Source organism: Oratosquilla oratoria, chromosome 9 (genome assembly GCF_046742065.1).
Source record: "Oratosquilla oratoria isolate Oo_2021 chromosome 9, ASM4674206v1, whole genome shotgun sequence".
In the NCBI taxonomy this organism is placed as follows: domain Eukaryota; kingdom Metazoa; phylum Arthropoda; class Malacostraca; order Stomatopoda; family Squillidae; genus Oratosquilla; species Oratosquilla oratoria.
In genome coordinates, this window is record NC_134785.1 from 52,193,556 (window position 1) to 52,215,839 (window position 22,284).

General features: G+C 36.8%; 1 protein-coding gene across 2 annotated transcripts in view; it reads right to left on the reverse strand.

Annotated features, from left to right (window-relative positions):
- LOC143028408 (protein FAM76A-like) overlaps positions 1-21,841 on the reverse strand; it is a 74,504-nt gene extending 52,663 nt beyond the window's left edge. For both annotated transcript variants that reach the window (XM_076190441.1, XM_076190440.1), the window contains exons 1-2: positions 21,660-21,841; positions 6,196-6,260 (exon numbers count right to left, since the gene is read on the reverse strand). In XM_076190441.1, the coding sequence (XP_076046556.1) occupies positions 6,196-6,260; positions 21,660-21,740 (146 nt within the window). In that variant the 5' untranslated portion in view covers positions 21,741-21,841. The remainder of the gene's footprint in view (positions 1-6,195; positions 6,261-21,659) is intronic.
- Between the last annotated feature and the right edge of the window lie 443 nt (positions 21,842-22,284).

Here is a 22,284-nt window from a genome sequence, read left to right on the forward strand (position 1 = left end):
CCTCAGCACATTTTAAGAGGTGAAACCAGCCATTCTCCAGATTATTTATTAAGACTGGAGGAAGTGGATAGTTTTAGATACATGGGTGCAAATGTGGCAGGAAAAGGTGGAGTGAAGGTGGAGGTAGAATGTAGATTGAGAGAAGCGAGTAAATGCCTTGGTGGATTAAAGAGTGTAATGAGGAATAGACATTTGGGAATGGATGCTAAGAGGAGACCGTATGAAGGAGTGATTGTGCCAACAGCACTGTATGGGGCAGAAACATGGAACATAAGAGAAGAAGAGAGAAGGAGTTTGAATGTGTTTGAGATGAGGTGTCTGAGAAGTATGATGGGGGTTACTAGGCTAGATAGAGTGAGAAATGAGGAGGTGAGGAGGAGAACAGGGGTGGAAAAGGAGCTGGGAGATAGGGTTGATGAAAGAATATTAGGATGGTTTGGACACATGGAAAGAATGAGTGAAGAAAGACTAGTAAAAGAGGTATGGAAGGCAGATGTGGAGGGAGTGAACATGAGGGGACGTCCTAGGATGAGGTGGATGGATGGGGTGAAGGGGGCTTTGGGGAAGAGGGGAATGTCTGTTGAGGAAGCACGGGAGAGGACAGAAGACAGGGGTGAATGGAGAATGGTTGTATATGGATGATGTTGTGATTGCATGAGGTGGAATGGGTGGGGGGATGGGGGGTGAGGTAGTATGTGTGAGCAAAATTTGACGCAGCCTGAAGGGATTTCTCCCCGTCCTCTCCATTTATGCAATGGGGGGACGGAGACGGGGGGTCGCCGATTTAATGAAGCGGCCTTGCGACACTGCTTCTGACCCAGGGCAGTGGACAAGGTGCAGGGATGACCTGTCATCCAGGAGGTGCTCAGAGGGTGGAGGGGTGTGGAGTGTATTCAGGGATGGAATAAAATGATTTTATGCCTTTCCCTTTTTGGCTAACCTCCCTTGTAAGGGGGAAAAAGCCTTGGTATATGTATATGTCTTTCCATGCATTCATCCAATTATGTATAGCAGACTTGATATTGTTGTGATTCAGGTTCTCCGTGGTCCTCTGGTATCAAGTGTCCTTCCCCTGTGCCTTTTCCTGCTTGTCCTTATACATCACCATAACCTCATCCAGAAACTTTGGCTGGTATCACCTCTTGGTTACCACAATGATATCTTGGTCCATTGGTTGAATCAAAGCAATAGTATTCAGAGGCAAATACATGACCTGAATACAACTGTTAATAGCAACCAACACTGGCTAATTGGGCATAACACTACAGCAGAAACGGGTCAGTTGGTGGCTTGTCAGCAAAGCACATTTCTTCCCAGTAAATAAGTAATCAAGTACTGTTTCATTTATATATTATACTTTTGTTAAAGTCTCATGGTACAGGATAATAATACACTATAAAATATATAGGTGGTGTAAAGTAAAAACTAGCAAGTTACTGAAATATTAAGAAACATAAATTAGGAGTGTGTTCTGTGCAGCACGCGGGCAATTTTAATAGAGTGCACAGTTCAGGAAGTGAACAAAGGTGCCCTGTCACAATGTCTGTATAATGATGAGTCTGCGTATGGGCAGTCCTGATACTGGAGAGATTACTATACATATTTACATATCCTGTTCAATGGGGAGGATTTGGGTTTCAATGTGTATATCTTCTTTAAGGTTGTTCTACTGCTCCCTGCCATTATTCTTAATGCTTTATTTTGTGCAAATTGTAGTTAGGGTGCATGTTTTTTATTATTGTTGGGAACCATGACAAAGAGGGACATTCCAAATATTATGAACATTAGCAAGCACAGGTTTTGCTCAGTATTAGGAAATTAATCAGTATGCACTTTTCAAGAACCACATTTGTAAGTACAACATATCTAACATACACACAAATATCCTGAGAGAGAGGAGGAAAGGAAGAGGAAAGAAGGGAGAGATTGCAGGTTTATTTAGCTTATATTTACAATTTGGAATATATATATATATATATATATATATATATATATATATATATATATATAAAAATAAAAGCAAGCAAGTCTACTAATTCAGTGCTGGAGTAAAACTACAGCATCAGTAAATTATTTATAAGCATGATAAGTTTCTGGTATATGCCACAGAGGTTGACCATACAACCATTGAAAATCTGACCCAAACCAGAGTAAGTTATATACACACACAATCACCAAACAAATAAATATAAACAATGGAGGGACATGATAAGAAACTATAGAAGACTTTTCCTTTAGGGATATCAAGAAATATAGACAATTATCAATCTAGAAATATAGTTTTCCATACAGATGTATCAACTCAGGATCATCACAAATTATGTGCAAAATGGTGGTCCTAAAAGAAGGATTCCAGAAAGAATCATTTCTCTACTCTTTATCTTTAAAACCTATCCACAGCCTCACCTGTGTACGTACACTTAGTCTCAAGACTGGGTCCCAAGATCTGTATCAATTTAATTTTATATTTCTTTCATTTTTTTTTTCATAGATGGAGAGATGACAATTGGTGACTGCTCCCCTTTCCCTCCTGCTATAGTCCAGTGATACAAAAATAGTACCTACTAATACCCCCCCCCCCAAGACCTATGGTAGGATTCATGGACTTGCATGTCACTGTGAGGCGATGATATTCCACTAAGGGGAGTTTGAGGTAATAATCATATCATTATTATTATATATATTGATTTGTGGAACAGCCTAGATGAAGAAATAGGAAGAAGAAAAAGAAGAAAGATGACAATGTTGACACATGAGATAGGTCCCATTAGTGTAGTTCTTTTCCCACACACATTATTGCAATTAAGTAAATTCACACCTCTACTTTCCGCATTTAGAATTCATAATAAGCCAGTGTTTAAGAATAGCCAAAGAAGGGACTGGATGTTAAAGAGTTTGATTTGTTCTTGTAAAACTTGTTACAATACTTCTAGATACACATACAAAGGGAACATTTACTGAACTGTAGGTCATACTACACTTTCCACAAGTGTGGGATGCTCATGTGCACCTTGACCCTAAATAAAGTCAGGACATATATTTCATATTTTCTGTCATACATACACATATGAAAGGCCTTTTCCCCCTTATATGGGAGGTAGCCAAAAAACAAAGGCATAAAAACCACTCCCACCCATTCCATCCCCACATAATCCACGTGTTACTGAGGTGATCAATCACAGGTGATTTATTTAAAATATTACAGTATCAATGGAACAAAGGAAACAGGGAACATGAAGATAGGGTAGACGAGATTATGCCAGTCTTAAAATATCCATTTTGGGGAATAGATACACAACCCTAGTTGTGGAACCAATAACAGGTACTTGCAAGCAATGCTCCTACATTAGCGAGAATAATCTCCTTGGTGCCCATCTTCAAAACCTATCAACATCTTCACCTCCATCAGCAGGGGCTGACTCTCAGCCTCCAAATTATGTCCAAGTTTCCTACTAACTTTAAATGTATTACCTCCACCTTCTCACATAAGAACAATTGACAGCTAATAACCACTCCTCTTTTTGAGCTCTTTTAAACTTGTATACAGTTCCACACTAATATAACAGTCTCCTTAGAGATCTATGGGAGAGCCCAAGGATCATTGCAACCTACTGTGGGGCTGCAGATTTCTAGTCAGTGAAACATGAGGCCAATTATTACTACTATCCTTAGATGTGAATTTAATTATATCTACCTAATTATAATACAAAGGGTTGGACCTATGCTTATGGGGTCATATCTCTGTATCTCTATTTATCAACTTTGCCTAAAATTACTAATTTACAATATCTACCTGAATAATCTCCAATTTTCCACACAAATTAAAGCATCTATGTAAAAACCTATGCTTCCTAAAGTCTTTCAAGCAATCTGTCTTCTTTGGTTTTTACTGTCATCTTAATGTTCTTTCATCCTATATCCAGATCCTCTTTTGTAATTTTCTCCACCCTTTTCATCGTTGCAAAGATAATAATATCTCCTCTCTCTCTTTGCCCTTCTAATATAGGCAATCCCAGTTTTTTAAATCTTTTCTTACAAGTCTCACCAACCAGTCAAGGGATCATTCTAGCTTTTATACCAAAACTCTCTTAAGTTTCCTATTCTATGAGACCAAACTACCATTGCATATTCCGGGGGGGAAATCAGATTTTAATTATGGTTATTAGCAGTTTATGTCCCACATCTTATTCTGTTTACAGGGAACAACAACAACGGGTGCCAGCTTGTGGTGGTCCTGCAAGATGAACAATGGAGCAGCCAATTTCCAAAACCTGTCAACTCCCTCACCTCCAACTAGAGGTTCAGCACTGAGGTGCTGACATTTGATCTCCAGACTGGGCTCAAAATTTCTTTATCAACTTCAACTGTATTTCTTACATCTTTTCACACATGGTGAGAAGACAACCAATGGACATTGCTTTCGTCCTCCTACGTTCAGTCAGTGACAGTCCTTCATCAATACAATATGGGGAAACGGTACAAAATTTCTTCCCAGAGAGATCTGTGAGAGGGGTCAAGAACTGTTACCAGCCACTCTGGGTTTTCCATTTAGTGAAACTTGAGGCAACAATCATTATTACTCTGGTTGTGTTTTTCTTGTGACAGATCATTCATGAGTAAGACTCCCAGCCATTTTCCTCAATTGCTTTTATGACTGTTTCATTTGATACTTTGTACCTCCATACAAGTATTTTCTTGCTTTGACCCATTTCCAGAAATTTGCTTTTCTTTATACTGAATTTCATTTACCATTCCTAACTCCATTCATAAACCTTATTTAGGCCTTCCTAAAGTGATTTACAATCTTCTTAACCATCTCTTTTCATAAGCTTGCCATCGTTAGCATATAAATTAGCAAAGCTGCCTATTCCATTCATGTCGTTAATGTATGTCAAGAACATTACTAGTACTAGCACTGAGCCCTGTGGTAGATCACTGTTATCTCAACTGATGATAATCCAGACTTTTAGTCTGCAATTTTCTTTTAAGTTTCTTAAGTTATTTTTTTCTGTACCACTTTTTAACTTCTTACACTCAAAATACCCAAACGTGTTATAAAACAATGGACACAACTGACTAAAATCATAGCCAGACTGTATCCATACAATGACCATATGATACCTATTTCTATCATATAAATCAAGCAAAACAAACAAAATTATAAAAGCTATCCTTTGTTTTATTCTCTTTCCTTTCATTCTTGTTAATCATTGTTGATGTTTACAAATGTTTTTCTTTACATATTTCCCTCTTCCACTCTATTTCAATTCATACACTTTTATTCTTTACTCAAATATTTCCCCAAAATCTATTAGATCAAATATTTTCTATCTCCTGTCTACCATTAGAATTTTTTTTAGCAGTCACAAGCATAGAATTCAGAAGACAGAAAGAAGTTTGAGTGCATATCTTTCATACATAACACATTAAATTTTGTCCACCACATGGTTCCCCAAAGACAAACAGCTTCAGGAAACCACCTATACTCAGAGCCCTAACTCCTCTTACAGGAACAATATATATATATATATATATATATATATATATATAATGATGATGGGGAAGGATTTCTATGTAATGAAGAAGTGGGGGTGAACCAGCTTTGGCTGCTGTCAGGCCCTACTGTGAAATCCTGTATCTTGCTTTACTGCCTTCAACCTGAACAGTGTGGCAGGACACACAAATGACCCTTCATTTGTGAAGTGCTGGGATGGTAGGGGGATTAAACAAGTTCAAGTGTATGAAGGGTGTATGTACTCTGACTCAACCATCCCTCTTGTATGGGGACAAGGTCTTTGGTGCATATATTATATAACCATTAATATTATTGCAATATTATCACCACAACTATCATTATTATCATTACTGTTATAAATCTTGCACCAGGTTTCTCCTGGATGAAATACACTCAGTAGCAGAAACAAAACATGACGTTTCATAAAATATTCATATTAAGAGACTATGTCCACTGTAAATGAGGAAAATGCATGCAAAATTTTTACTTCAGCCATACCATAAATTTCAAACCACCACATATGTGCTTTTGGTAAATCTTTGAAGCACTTCATACCCTGCAGCCCCGCAAAAATGTTCATAGCAAAGCTTTTACCCTAGTAAGAAAGAAGGCAGAAAAGAATACCTATGCAATGGCAAGCACCCTGGGTCTAGTCGCTAACCAATAAAAACAGTGCTTACCTTTCCTGCTGAAATTCACTGCGACAGTAAGTGCACTTGACTATGGGGAACGAACCTCTGCATTCCTGTAAAAGAAATAGCAACATACTGTAATAACATTCTTGATAAGTACTCTACATTACTGACTATATTTTCCTACCATCAATTCTACAGAAGATTATAGTGAGAAATATCAAACTTGAAACATCTCACTACAATGATGGAGGCTGACCCAAAAATATTTAGAATACAGGACCCTCTTTATTTTTCTGCAAGTTTGTATGGAGAAAAATAAATAAATAAAAATAAATAAATAATAACAATGATTACTATTTATCACTAACCATAAGCACCTAAGCAAGATGCTGTAATTATTATTATTTATTTTATATTATTTGTTTTTGTCTTATTATCATTTGTCTGTTTGATTCTCATTTATAATTAGTTATATGTCAATTTATTATTATTTACTATTTACCTGTTTGTTGTGTGACTGTACCTATGCATTTATTTATGTATTTTATTTGATACATTATAGTTTTTATTTATTTATTTTTTCGCATCCAACCTAGATATGGACCAAAAGGTCTCCTGTCGGCATGCTCTGCCTTTGTAATCCATCTATGTGACAGTGAAACAATAAAGAGGGAACAAAAAATACAAACACTATTATTAGAAATAATATGACACAATAAATACACAAATGCCATACTTTACTCATTATTGGTCTCTCAAAATTGGACTTAATAAATAATCATTACAGCCCATATCACACTAATGAAAAAATGACATATTTACAAAATAAAATTTACACAATCTGTGACATGCAGTCACTAATTTAGACTTTATGAGTGGCTCTACACACTAGAGTTTAAAACTCTTAAATGAATGATACTTTTGTGCTATTGCTGTCCCTTCTTTATGCTGTTTCCTTGAACCTGTTCTTTATTATTTCTATGACTCTACCTCTTCCTGATCCCTCTATGGGGGAGAAGAATGTTGCCACCATGATCCCAATCATGTTGTAGTAAAGTGAAGAGGAGGAAAAGGGAGTGAGGCAGAAGTGGTAAATGTGAACAAAATGAAAGAAAAAGGAGAAAAAACACCAGGAAAAGTTGAAAGAAGCATGAGAGGTAGAGAAAAGTAAAAGAAAAACAGGAGCAGAGGAAGAATGGGTATGCTTCAAAGTGCAAAGATGGTCTGTGGGACAAGGAGGATGGGAGTGACAGAAAGAGTGGTAAGAAATGGTGAGATGACGAGGTAAAGGTGATGATATGGTGGAAGAAAAGAAGTGAGCATTTGATGATTGTTTGCACAAGAGGTACAGAAGGGGAATAAAGCAAAATGCATGGTGAGGGAAGCAAAGAGGAGGCCTGGTGGGGTACATATTTGACAAAGACTTTTGAAAAGAAGATAGTTTGGAAGGAAGTGAAACAAATGAGAGAGGGGAGTCAGGTCGGGGGGAAGATAAATGGGGCAGACATATGGTAATGGAAGTGAAGGCAGTAGGAGGAAGATGAGTACAGTATTTCAGATTTGTTGAATGTAGAGGAGATTTGGGAGGGTTGGACAGTGGCAATAGGAGATCCCAGGAAATTTATTGTGATGAGAGAGGAGAGTGATGGTGCTCTAGCAAAATTTGAGATACAAAGAGCACTACCACCCTCACCCCTTATACATTTCATCATCTTACTTTTACCCAGTTACTTTCAACTTTCTCCATTCATATACTCTCTCAAACTCTATAATCAACTACATTATACTCTCCTCAGGTCCAACTACAAGCACAGCATCATTCACAAACGAAAGTTGGCTCACCTCTAACTTCTCCCAATTCTCACTAACCATCTCCAACTCCTTGCCTATCGACCTTGCATTCACCTCCTCTACTATCTCATCCATGTACACACTGAACAGCCCTGGTTCAACCCCACCTTCACCTCCAACCAATCATTCTCGTTACCTAGTTGTATTATACGGGAAGGGAGCTATGCTCATGGTGACCCGTCTTTGTATCTTTCAACATCAAGATTTTTCTTAAAATCTTGAACAGTGTCTGCACACACTATTTCTTTATCTAAATTATTCCAGATATCCAGTACTCTATGTGGGAAGCTATTTTCTTTTTTTTCAGATATCTTCTATAGTTATCCTTTTTGAGTTTCGTGTCCTCTTGTTTTTCCATTGTCCCATTTTAGTAAATCATTCCTATCTAGGATTTCCATTCCTTTCAAGATTCTATAGTCAGCAGATCTCCTTTTTCTCTTCTTTGTTCCAGAGTTGGTAATTCCAATTTGGACAATCTTTGTCCGTATGTTAATTTGGAGAGGGTTGGAGCCAACCTTGTCATTGCTCTTTGTATTATTCTTAATTTCTTTATATTCCTTTTATACTGGGTGTCCATAGTGTTGCTGCATATTCCCAGGACTTGTGATAATACAACAGATACAACAGTTCAAGGTTCTTGTCAGAGGTCTATTAGAAAGCCTGAAGTTCATTGATTGGTACTTTAGGCATATGGGTTTACAGTAAAACTCTGGGCAACATATACAAGTACTGTTACAACACAATTATTTATAGGTAGGTCTTCCAGAATGTGGCCATTTTGAGCTAATCTGGGTGCATCAGATATGAAATTGATCAAGTTTGAACAAAAGTAAACTTTTCATATATCAAATCCTGTTTTAGTGAATTTCAGATGTAATGAACATCACTTTCCTTCTGAGCTACCCACTGATATACAAAACATAATTTGATATACCAAATGGAAATTTGCTGTGTGTAGTGTATGAGCAGTTACAACACCACTTCTGGCATGGATTGTATAGCAATGTAGGAACATATTGTAGTACAGGAAAGGAGAAATGTTCATTGGGCCTTGTCTCTTACATTCCAGTTTTCATACCTAGCTTTAAATTCATGTATCATTCCAGCTTGATTCATATCCTTACTTTCCAATTATCAGACTTATTTGGTTGGCCAAGTAGTTGGATTAACAAACCCCTAGGCAACAACACAGTATCTCTTTTCTAAGTGACTGATGGCCCCAACCAGAGGATATTGCCAGTTCCCTGGAGGACATGGGTCTTCTGCAAGAGACCAGGGGCAACACATTCATTGATTGGAAGCCAAAGCACCCATCCACATTAAAAACAGATAACCCAATCAACCACCCATCCTATTCAAGCACCTCAAAGAAGAAGGGTTTTCCCGTTCCTTAAAACATTGTTTAGGTAGAAAAGAATGCAGTGGGACATAGCTCTTCCACAGCAGGGCCCAAAAGCTTAAAGCTGGGTGGCTTCTCTTACCAATGGTGCTGGTTATCTGAGAGCAGTTGATTTCCTTAAAGAGACTTGGGGCAACAGAATGATTGATTGACTTCACTACATGATATCCCCCCACCTCCTTAACTATTCAGCCTCCCAGGCTACCTTATCCCTTCATCTGTTAGTCTCCCTCCATTCACTCTTATCAAATCCATTCTTCATTTGTACACATTCAACAGGAAACCAGAGCCTCCTTCACCCCATCTATCTCATTCTCAATCTTCCTCATGAGTTAACTTCATTCATTTCTGCCTGTCATAATCTCTTTGATAGTGTTTTTCTTTGTCCATTCTTTCCAAATCCCCAGATCATTTTAGTGCTCACTGTTGTAACTTATTTGACAGCTGTCCTACTTATAAGATGGAAAAGGTCATTGGTATATAGATGTAACACAAGCGGTGACCAAGAAAGTTGGAGAAACCACAAAAGAAATAAAAAATCAATGGAAAGTGGATCAAGAAAACAAATAAATAACTTTTAAAGAAATTGTACAAGTGGAAGAAAATGCAAAAGTCATTAAAGTAATTAAAGAGAGAAAATTGGGTCAGAGACAGTTGATAAAAAAAGTGTATAGTAGTATATGGTAATGAAGAAAAACACAATGTAGCTAGATACTTAAGAGAAAATGAGAAAAAAAAAATTACAAGAGGGGCAAGAGATGGAAAAAAGAAATAGAGGAAGTGCATAGAATGTGACTATACTCTAAAAAGAGAGAGAAAAGATGCCAAAAAATTAAGATGATGAAAAAAGTGAGAGAAGAATGGAGACCAAAAAGATTTTTTTTTAAACAATACTGAACTTGAGGGAAAAAAAAATAATGTACTGTATACCAATATAGATGGCATGATTTCAGGATTAAATTAATTAAAACTATTATCCGGCTGAAGAGAAACCAGATATAATGGGAATTGTGGAGACAAAATTAAAATGTCCACTACCAACTAATACTGTTGGAAAAAGTTGATATAATAGAAACAGGATAGAGGAGTCATGTTTTTGACTAAGAAGGGCTTAAATGTGAAAAAGATAACAGGAGGCAATAATAATGTGGAATTGATAATGATAAAAGTTGGAAATAGTGACATGAAAAGTAGAAAATTTGTAGTAATATAAGTGTCCTGAAAATATATTCTAGGAAAGAGAGTGACCTTTCCTAACATTGGAAGACACAAGGCATGCATTAAATGAAATACTGAAAGGAGAAATCTTTATATCAGAGCCTGAAATTGTGGATAAAATGGAATACAAGACACAAATTAGGAAGTGACCATATATTGAGTTCAAACTAAAAGAGGAAATTTATTTGGAAAGAAATGAGAAACACTGAAAAGGAAGACTGGTGTATAACAAAATGGATTTTGAGAAACTCAGAAAATTCTTTCAAAAAGCAAGTTGGGAAAACTTCTTTAATGAAGAAACACAGATGAAGGAAAGGGAGAAAGACCCCCCAATGAAAGAAATAATTGTAACACAGAAAGAAACAAGGGACCAAATATTAAACCTTGATATCAGAAATCACACAGCCCAGATAGAATTGCAAATTGGATACCAAAAGAATGTATATATGAACTAATAGACAAAATATACAAGATAATAGATTGCTCACTCAAAGAAGGAAAGGTACTGCAAGACTGAAAAATGCCAATATTGTGCCAATATATAAAGGGGGGAAATATGGAACACCCAACAAACTATAGACTAGTCTCCCTTACAAGCACAATAGCTAAAATATGTGAAAAAGTCATCGAAAGTAGATGCATTAAACATCTGGAAGAGAACAATATACTGAATCCAAAACAATTTGGTTTTAGACAAGGAAGATCATGTGCCACAAACTTGATTTGGTTTTATCCACGGTTAATAGATATAATGCAAGAAAGGGACAGATGGGCAGATTGTGCTTTCCTGGATTTACGAAAAGCATTTGATAAAGTACCACACAAAATGCTATTAAGAAAACTCGAAACAACAGGAGGTATATACGGAAAGTTATTGAAATGGATGAAAGATTTCTTGCATGGGAGAAAAATGAGGGTGGTATATAAAGATAAAAACTCAACCTGGGAAGAAATGATAAATGGAGTCCCACAAGGTTCAGTATTAGCTCTGATAATGTTTGTTATATAAATGATATGGATGAAGGCGTAATGTTATATGAACTTCTTTGCAGACAACACAAAACTACTAAAGAGTACAGTAAAAGACTGAATCACTACAGAGAGACCTGGACAAAGTCTGGGAATGGAGCCAAAAGTGGGAAGTGAACTTCCACATTAAGAAAAGTAGTATAATGGAGTTTGGAAAAAGTAAAAAAAGAATATCAGGCCAATTTAAAATTGGTACAAAGGAATTAAAGAAAGTTAGCTCCAAAAAGGAGTAATTATCACCAAAGACATGTACCCACACAAGCATATAAACAAAATAGTTGGAAAAACCTACAATTTACCAAGATCAATAAAGGTGGCTTTTAATTACTTGGATGAAGTAATGGAAAAAAGAAACATTAGTCACACTGATAAGACCAAGATTGGAGTACACTGTGATACTATCGACATCCAGTACAAAAAAGAATATAAAGAAATCAGAAAGAATCCAAAGAGCAATAACAAAGATAGCCCCAACATGTTCAAATTTGACATACAAAGATTGTCCAAACTGGAACTACCAACCCTGGAACAAAGAAGAGAAGGTGCGACCTATTGGCCATTTACAGAATCATGAAAGGCATAGAAGTCATTGACAGAGAAGACTTATTAAAGTGGGATAAAAGAAAAACAAGGGGGCATGAAAAGAAACTCAAAAGGCAGTTATAGAAGAGAGAGAGAGAGAAAAAAATTAGACAGAACAATAGTGTGTGCAAACACCATACCAGAATTTAAGAACAAACTAAATGCTGAGAGATACAAAGATGGGTCACTACAAGCATAGCTCCCCTTCCCATATAATACAACTAGGTAAATATATACTAGAATTAACAAAAACAACTAAGTTGGCAGAAAGTGAAAACTACAAAAATATATGGATAAAAAAGGAAATGAGCAAAAAGGAAAAAGAAAGAAAAGACACACACAAAGAGAGAGATGAATGGAGACTGAAAAGAGGGAGTGTTTTGGGATTGTGCTGGACTTGAGGCTGAGAAAATGGTATATCAAAAGAAAGGAAACACAGGATATAGAAAACAAGGAGGGAATATATGTATATATATATATATATATATATATATATATATATATATATATATATAAATAATTAAATACAAAATAAAAGAATAAATAAAAGTAATGTACACCAATATAGATGGTCTGGTTTCAGGATTAAATGAATTAAATGATTATCTGGTGGAAGAAAAACCAGATATAATGGGAATTGTAGAGACAAATTTAAAAGGTCCACTACCACCAAATAGTGTTGGACAAGGTTTGTATAATCACTGGATAAAAAATAGAGAGGAAAAACAAGGTGGAGGAGTCATGCTTTAGACTAAGAAAGGCTTAAATGTGACGAAGATCACAGAATGAGATAATAATGTGGAATTGATCATGATAAAAGTTGAAAATAGTGACATGAAAGTAGAAAAATTGTGGTTATATATAGGCCTTTGAAAAGAGTGACAATTCCAAAATGTTGGAAGACACAAGGCATACATTAAATGAAATACTGAAAGGAGGAAATTCAGTAATTATGGGTGACTTTAACTCTAAAGAAATATGTTGGGAGGAGATGACAGTGAAGGGTGGAGAGGACTTTAGGGGAAACATACTACTGGACATGACCAATGAATACATGAAGAACTGTCAAGCTTGAAATTGTAGATAAAATGAAATACAAGACAAACTGGGAAGTGACCACATACTACTTGAGCTAGAACTAAAAGAGGAAATATATTTGGGGAGAAATGAGAAACACAGAAAAGGAAGACTGATGTATAACAAAACTGATTTTGGGAAACTCAGAGAGAAAATTCTTTCAAAAAGTGAGTTGGGAAAACTTCTTTAATGAAGAAACACAGGTGGAAGAGAAATAGAGGATATTAAAAGAAATCTATAATGAAGGAGTGGATAAATATGTACCAAAACAAAAACAAGAAAAGGTGTACATTAAGTGCTGGTATAATAAAAAAAAATGTAGTGAGGCAAAAGATAAGAGAGACAAAGCTTGGAAAATATGAAAAAAGTGGCCAAATATATATAAAACTAAGAAATGAACATGTAAAAATAAGCAGAAAAAAAAAACTATGAAAGACAAACACACAAATGTAAAGATGAACCCAAACTATTCTAGATATGTAAATGGAAAACTAAAAAATAAACAGGAAAAAATATAACTGTCATGGGAACATAGAATATACAGAGGATGTAGAAATGGCTGAAATTATGAAGAAACATTTCAAATATGTATTCACAAAAGAAAAGATACCCAATTGGGATGAAAGAATGGGAGAAAGATCATCCCAATGAGAGAAATAATTGTGATACAGAAAGAAACAAGGGACCAAATAATGAACATTGATGTCAGAAAATTACATGGCCCAGATGGAATTGCAAACTGGATATATACTAAAAGAATGTATAGATGAACTAATGGACAAAATATATAAGATAATAGATTGCTCACTCAAAGAAGGAAAGGTACTGAAAAACTGGAAAAAAGCCAATATCATGCCAATATATAATGGGGAAACAAGGAAGACCCAACAAACTATAGACCAATGTCCCTTACAAGTACAATAGCTAAAATTTGTGATAAAATTATCAAAAGTAGATGAACTAAACATCTGGAGAAAAATATGCTAAATCTGAGACAATTCTGTTTTAGACAGGGAAGATCATGTGCCACAAATTTGATCTGTTTCTATTCAAGGTTAATAGATATAATGCAAGAAAGAGACGTATGGGCAGACTGTGCTTTCCTAGATTTACAAAAGGCGTTTGATAAAGTACCACACAAAAAACTATTAAGAAAACTCAAAACAACAGGTGGTATACACGGAAAACTATTGAAATGGATGGAAGATTTCTTGCATGGGAGAAAAATGAGACAAGTACTAAGAGATAAAATCTCTACTTGGGAAGAGATAAGTGGAATCCCACAGGGCTCCTCTGATAATGACATGGATGAAGGTGTAGAATGTTACATGAACTTCTTTGCAGATGACAGAAAACTACAAAAGAAAGTATGGAAAAAGACTGCAAACTGCTACAGAGACATGGACAAGGTCTGGAAATGGAGTGGGAAGTGAAATTCCACATTAAGAAATGTAGTATAATGGAATTTGGAAAAAGTAAAATAAGAATATCAGGACAACTGGTGCAAAAGAAGTAAAGAAAGTTGGTTCCGAAAAGGACCTAGGAGTAATCACCACCAAAGACATGTCCCCAAACAAGCAGATAAACAAAATAGTCAAAGAAACCTACAATTTACTAAGATCAATAAAGGTGGTGTTTAATTACTTGGATGATGTAATGGTAAAGAAAATACTAGTCACACTGATAAGACCAAGATTGGAGTATGCTGTGACACTATGGACACCCAGTACAAAAAAGAATATAAGGAAAACAGAAAGAATCCAAAGAACACTGACAAAGATGACCCCCAACACTTTCATAATTGACATACCATGAGCAAAGATTGTCTCAACCGGAACAAAGAAGAGGAAGAGGTGATCTATTGGCCATTTACAGAATCATGAAAGGCATGGAAGTCCTTGACAGAGAAGACTTATTAAAGTGTGATAGAAGAAAAACAAGAGGACATGAAAAGAAACAAAAAGGACAGTTATAGAAGAGGGAGAGAAGAGGAGAGAGAGAAAAAAAAAAAAAAAAAAAAAAAAAAATCCAGAGTGGTGGATGTCTGGAACAAGCTGGATACAACAATAGTATGTGCAAACTCCATACAAGAATTTAAGAACAAACTAGATGTTGCAAGACACAAAGACGGGTCACCATGTGTATAGCTTCCCTTCCCATATAGTAACCTAGGTAAATATATACAGCCAAATCCTCTCACTGGAAAAGAACACCAAAATACTAGGCTACGCTTTTGACGCTCACAAGACCTTCAGCCTGCTTGTCAAAGGTCTCAAATAGTAAATCAATAAGGAAACAAACACACTAACATCAACTGCAAGCATAGGCTTTGGATAACAGAAGAAAACTCTCATCACAGCATACAAACAGTTCATTAGAACCACCCAACTGTACCTCAACAGTTTGGTTTCCACAATCAGCATATACACAGACACCTCAGAAACCATACAAAATAAAGCAATGAGAATAACAGGATGCACCAAAACAACTCCATAGAAAGCCTGTGCTCAGAAGCCAAAGTGCTCTCCTCCTATATGAAAATAGGTGCACAGTTCTATACAAGAACCCTGGATATTCTATTCCAGTATCATGGAAACACATTTTTTACTTTCTTCTTTTTTGCATTTGGAAAATCAATATTTTTTTTTCTATAGACTGGTCAGGTTATATTAACCCCTTTCATACGGTGACGCCTACGTAGGCGTCATGGGGAGCAAGTGGGTGTGTGAGGCTGCCATATCGGCATCTTACATACATACATACATATACCAAGGCTTTTTTCCCCCTTACAAGGGAGGTAGCCAAAAAGGGAAAGGCATAAAAACACTCCCACCCATTTCATCCCTAAATACACTCCACACCCCTCCCATCCTCCCTCTCATCTGAGCACCTCCTGGATGACGGGTCATCCCTGCACCCTGCCCACCGCCCTGGGTCAGAAGCAGTGTCGCAAGACCCAGTACATCCACAGCAAGGCCGCTTCATTTAATCGGCGACCCCCCCTCTCCGTCCCCCTTTGCATATAAGGCGAGGACGGGGAGAAATCCCTTCGGCATCTTGATTATATTTATTGTAGTTGTACCTACGTGACCCCCATACTCTGTAAACTGGCTTCATCATATTTTCTATGGTTATCAAAATTCACGGGTGAAAGAGAGAACGATCGATACAGCGGTGACTTTATTTTTCATAATGCGAGTATTGTGACGCAACATCGTGCGTCTGGCAAAACTAATGCTGCCCGCGAGATTTTGGCCCAGCATGAAGTGGTTAAGTTAGAAGCTATCAGACAAAACAAGTTTTTTTTATCTTAAATATCTGTGCTTGTGTGATTCTGGATTTTTGCTAGACCCTGAACTCCAATACACAATCACATTCAGAAAATAATAAATAAAATAACAACTACCAATGGTAACATAAAATACATCAACACACAAACACATTTACACCCAGATCACCAAAACTCTTCAAGACTGACTGCCAAATTCAATACTCCACCAATCCTTTCTCCCTCTCAACATCAGTACAACATTAGAATCCCTCTAAAGAGAAGTAAGAACCACACTTGCACATTCGCATTCAGGACACCACCCATTTCTTGGACAGTATCAACACAAACAGGCCTGGCCACAGAATCAAACTGTCCAAGATGAAACCATCATATAGAGGACACTAAAAACCTCATCCTACACTGTCTCATATTACTATCCCGAGACATACATATACCAAAGGCTTTTTTCCCTTATAAGGGAGGTAGCCAAAAAACAAAGGCATAAAAACCACTCTCACCCATTCCATCCCTATAACACCCCACTCCCCTCCACCCTCCCTCTTATCTTGGCACCTCCTGGATGATGGGTCATCCCCACATCTCATCTACTGCCCTGGGTCAGAAGCAGTGTCACAAGACACAGCACATCCATAGGAAGGCTTCTTCATTAAATCAGTGACCTCCCAACTCCGTCCCCTCATGCAGAAAAGGAGAAGACAAGGATAAATCCTTTCGGGGTGTGTCAAATTATTTCTCACACATTCCATCACCCCCTATCTCCCACCCATTCCAACTCATGCATCACAGCATCATCCATATACAACCATTCTTCATTCACCCCTATCTTGTCTTCTCCCATCCTTCCTTAACAGACATTCCTCTCTTTCCTAATACCCCTTTTACACCATCCATCCATCTCATCCTAGGTCGACCCCTCATGTTCACTCCTTCCATCTCTGCCTTCCACACCTCTTTTACTAGTCTTTCTTCACTCATTCTTTCCACTTGTCCAAACTATCCCAATACTCTTTCATCAACCCTATCTTCCAACTCCCTTTCTCCTCCTCACCTCATTTCTCACTCTATCCAGCCTAGTAACCCCTATCATACTTCTCAGACACCTCATCTCAAACACATTCAAACTCCTCCTCTTATGTTTCATATTTCTGCCCCATACAGTGCACAATTACTCCATACAATCTTCTCTTAGAATCCATTCCAAATGTCTATTTCTCATTACACTTTTTAATCCACCGAGGCGTTTACTCGCTTCTCTCAATCTACATTCTATCTCCACTCCTCCCTTTCCTGCCACATTTGCATCCAAATATCTAAAACCATCCACTTCTTCCAATCTCTCTTCCAGTCTGCTGCCACTTTCTCCCCTTGTACATCTTATCACCTTATTTTTACTCACATTTATCTTCAACTTCCTTCTTTCATACACCTTCCCAAACTGTCACTAACTTCCTCAATCCTACCTCTGATCCTGCTACAAGCACAGTGTCCGCAAACAACAGTTGGCTTATCCCCCCACTTTTCTCCATTTCCTTTAACCATCTCCAATCCCTGGCCCACTACCCTTGCATTTACCTCTTGCACCACCCCATCCATGTATAAATTGAACAGCCTCCTGGATAATAATAATAAAATTAATCAATTTGGCTAAAAAACAAAATAAGTAAATAATAATAATTAAATAAAAATAAGTATATTCCTGTCCCTCCCATTGTAGCTCATGGCTGAAGGGTTTTTCCTCTCCCCAACCACTGTGCTTTGGTCAGAGGCAGTGCAGTTAGACAAAGCACTGCCCAACAGCTTAACAGCTACAGGGCTACACCCATAGCTTCATCAAGTGGCAACCTCCCCCCCTCATCCACTCAAGAAATATACAGAACAGACCAAAAGAAATCCTTTGGGACTATATAATTTTCTCATCCATTTACAGCCATTCTCTATTTGTTTCTCTCTTCTTTGCCTGATAGGCATTTTTGTATCCCACCCATCCATCTCATCCTTCATCATCCACTCAAGTTCCCTTTATCCACTTCTGCTTTCCTCATTTCTAGCTAGTCTTTCTTCAAGGGCTGGGTACAAAAATTCCTACGGCAGATTCCTAAAGCATCATAACACCCAATGTGTGTATTAACCAAATAGTATAATGAAATTTGCTAGCATCCATATAAAATATATAACTGTCAATCAAATATGATGTACTTTTTTGTAAATGAATGTACATTATATTTTTCAAGTACATTGGGTCTAACTCCAAGTACAGGTACATGTACTTGGACCCAACCCTACTTCCTTCAATCAATCTTTCCATACATCCAAACCATCTCAGCATTCCTTGATCACCCCTATCTACCAGATCTCCCCCCACCAGCCATTCTTCACCTCACCTCCACATTCGCCTTATCCCCACTCATACTTCATAACTCCTTTGATATGATGATGCTTACATATGTGCCCTGAGGATGCCTGTGTCAGCATCTTGATTATATTTATTTTGTAGTTGTATCTAAGTGACCCCCATATTCTGTGAAGTGGCTTGATCATATTTTCTGTGATTATTAATATTCAGAGTGAAAGAGAATGAGTAATACAGTTGCAACTTTATATTTTATAATGTGAGTATTGTGATGCATCATCATACATCAGAGAGCTAATGCTGCTCACAAGAGTTTGACTCATATTGAAAAGGTTAAACATTTTGTTTTATACAAATTTTTTCCTTTCTCCCTCCTTTGATTTCCAAGTTTGCTCCATATAGTGCTCTGAGCACAATTACTCCCTCATAGTCTTTTCTTTGCATATATCCCTTGATATGTCTCATGACTTTTTCCATTCACTTAAAATATTTACTTGCTTCTCCTTTATACCCACTCCTCAATTCCATGCTACTGTACATGTGATCCCAAAAACTAAGCTCACCACTTCCTTGGCTTATCCTTTAAACTTGCTTACAACCCACCACCACCATCCCTCCTTGTACATCTCATCACCTTACTTTTGCTCATATTTACTTTCAGCTTCTTCCTTTACCCTCCCAAACTTTGCCACTATCTGTTTAAGTCTATCCTTTAACTCAGAAGGGGGGCAAGTCTAGAAGAAACAAGATAAGGGTCCAGATTGACATGGAAGTGATGGCAGTATGGGGAAGATAGGTACTATTTCAGAGATCTGTTGAAAGTAGAGGAGGCTCGAGAGGCTATGATTGGCAGAGGAGGATGTCAGAAAATGATAATGATCAGGGATGGGTGATAGAGTTACAGAGAAGAGAAACAAAAAGCATTAAAAAGAGGTGTAAGATAAGCAATTCGGTTATATGTTTGCCACTTGCAGGGTCTAACAAAGGGAGGAATATTTAATGGAATGGCTAATGAGATTGTTTAATGTGTGCCCAAGGTAAGGAAGCGTTCCATTGGACTGGAGAGGTATACATATAATTCCATTAAACAAGGGAAAAGGGGAAAAATATAGAGTAGTTTTATTGGGCTGTCTGTTAAGTGTAGCTGGTTAGCCATATGGTAGGGTATTAAGTGAGTATTAGGAGAGGAACAAAGGAGAGCACTGGATTTAGGAAAGGATGAGGGTATACTAATCATTTATTTGTAGTAAGATATGAGGGAAGTTTTTGGCAATGGGTAAGAATGTCTTTGGGCTTTTATGAATTTGGAGAAGGCATAGGACAGGATTGGCAGAGGCATTATGGGGTGCATCAAAGATATAGGGGATAAATCTACAGAGAGCAGTCAAAGGTTTTTATGTGAATAGTGGAGCTTTGTGGAAAAAACCTTATAGGATGTATACAGACAGATAGTAGAGCATGTGTGAGAGTCGGAAATAAGAGTGCTTTCAGGTCAATAACTTTAATAGGTATTAATTTACTTTCTGGCATACAAGTACCTTCACTATATTTTCTTATCTTTCCCTCCACTTCCTTGTTTGCTCATACCCGTATTGATCTCCTGTACCCTACTTCTGGTGCTACAGATTATAATGTACATTTACTTCCTGGTGTTCATACTAAAGTGTAATTGCCCACTCCATCCTTAAGTATAGGATTTTTTTTGTAATCAATCTGTAATTAATTAATAGGTGACCCAAGCTGCCATGTAGCATTCACTATAACTACATGTTGATGGCCTGCATCCTTCTATCCTGTAATACTTGATATTTACTCATAGCCTAGGATGGATCCACCTTTAGTCCTACACTTGCTACTCTAGCAGTAGAATAATGTAGTATATTACCAATGATGCTACACTCATCTGGTACTCACTCATACATTTTTGGTACGTTTTAGTACTTTTCTGTTGTTCCTGATGCATACTACAATGTTTATTTGTTATGCTGGTTTTCAAATTTTGGTCTCAATCCTATGTTACAAGCATTTTAGTAGCATTAGCAAATTGATAATAATGTTTATATGCAATATGTATACTGATTGGTATTACTTTTGACTGTTTCTGGTCCCCTTAATCCCTAAATATGTTGTCTGCGTAATTTAGTGTTGTGTAGAGTAACATTCTAATAAGGACCACAATCGAAATAAGCTTTTTAGTGATATCCTCGGCAATTGTAATTTCAATTTTTTTTTTTCTGTACTTGATGTATTTGATTTACCAAATAAACTTATTATCATTATTATGAATCACTGATACCTGTATGTGATTCCCAGGACAATTTTGAATTTTAAATTCAAAATTGGAAGTACTACTGTCAACACTACACTTTCACTTTCAGCATCCACTCATTAATTTCAGGTGAAAGTTGAGTTGCAATTCATGGGCACAAGACATATGACTTGAAATTTACCACTCCAAACTCCACTTTTATTCACCCTCCACCCCCTTTTTCATTCATAACTTGATCCACTTGTGGATCAAGTACCAAACTGAAAGTACAGGATGTGACAAATTGTACTAAAAATTCTGCTTCTCTGACATAGTTTCTTGCGATTGGTACAGCCTGTTCTTTACAATTACGTTTGGCAAGAATGAGAAATGTTATGATATTGTTTAATTTTCATTCAACTGCAGTAGATAATAAACATTTGAGATCCAACACTCCGCCTACCTTGCACAATTGCTGCCCCTGCGAGAGCTCCTCAAAAGGATGCCTACTGAAGCATCTAGAACAAGCAAATAATGCCGACATTATATATTTAATTTAACACTGAAAAACACTTAAGTAGCACAAGATTGATTATTCACTTTTCCGTTGTTTCCCGACACACAACCACGGCCATAACAAGTGACGTCAGTAAGCGTCACACAAACCTTAGCCAATCACAAGCGATCTTAGGATGCCATGTTTGTAATTTCTTTATTTCATATATGTGAAATATTTAATGCATCATTATAATCAATAATATATTTATTAATAATAAAATACAAATAACAATAAAATTAATTTCATCCTATTTTTGTCAACTCCTACATGATTTGTGTATTGCAAAGTCGTACCATTCGTACGATATTTGAATATTGCTGTCTAACATGTAAAATTTGAAAATGAAAGTTTACTATTTTATATGAAGGCGATGGATAGTATACTCTTATATTTACTAGAAGTGAAAAATATTATATTTTGCGGGAATACGAGACATATATGCATAAAACTTTAACGATTTGCAATATGCTGTAGTAGCACAATATGCTGCATATTCATACAATTCGTCTCTAAAAATGCAATACGAATT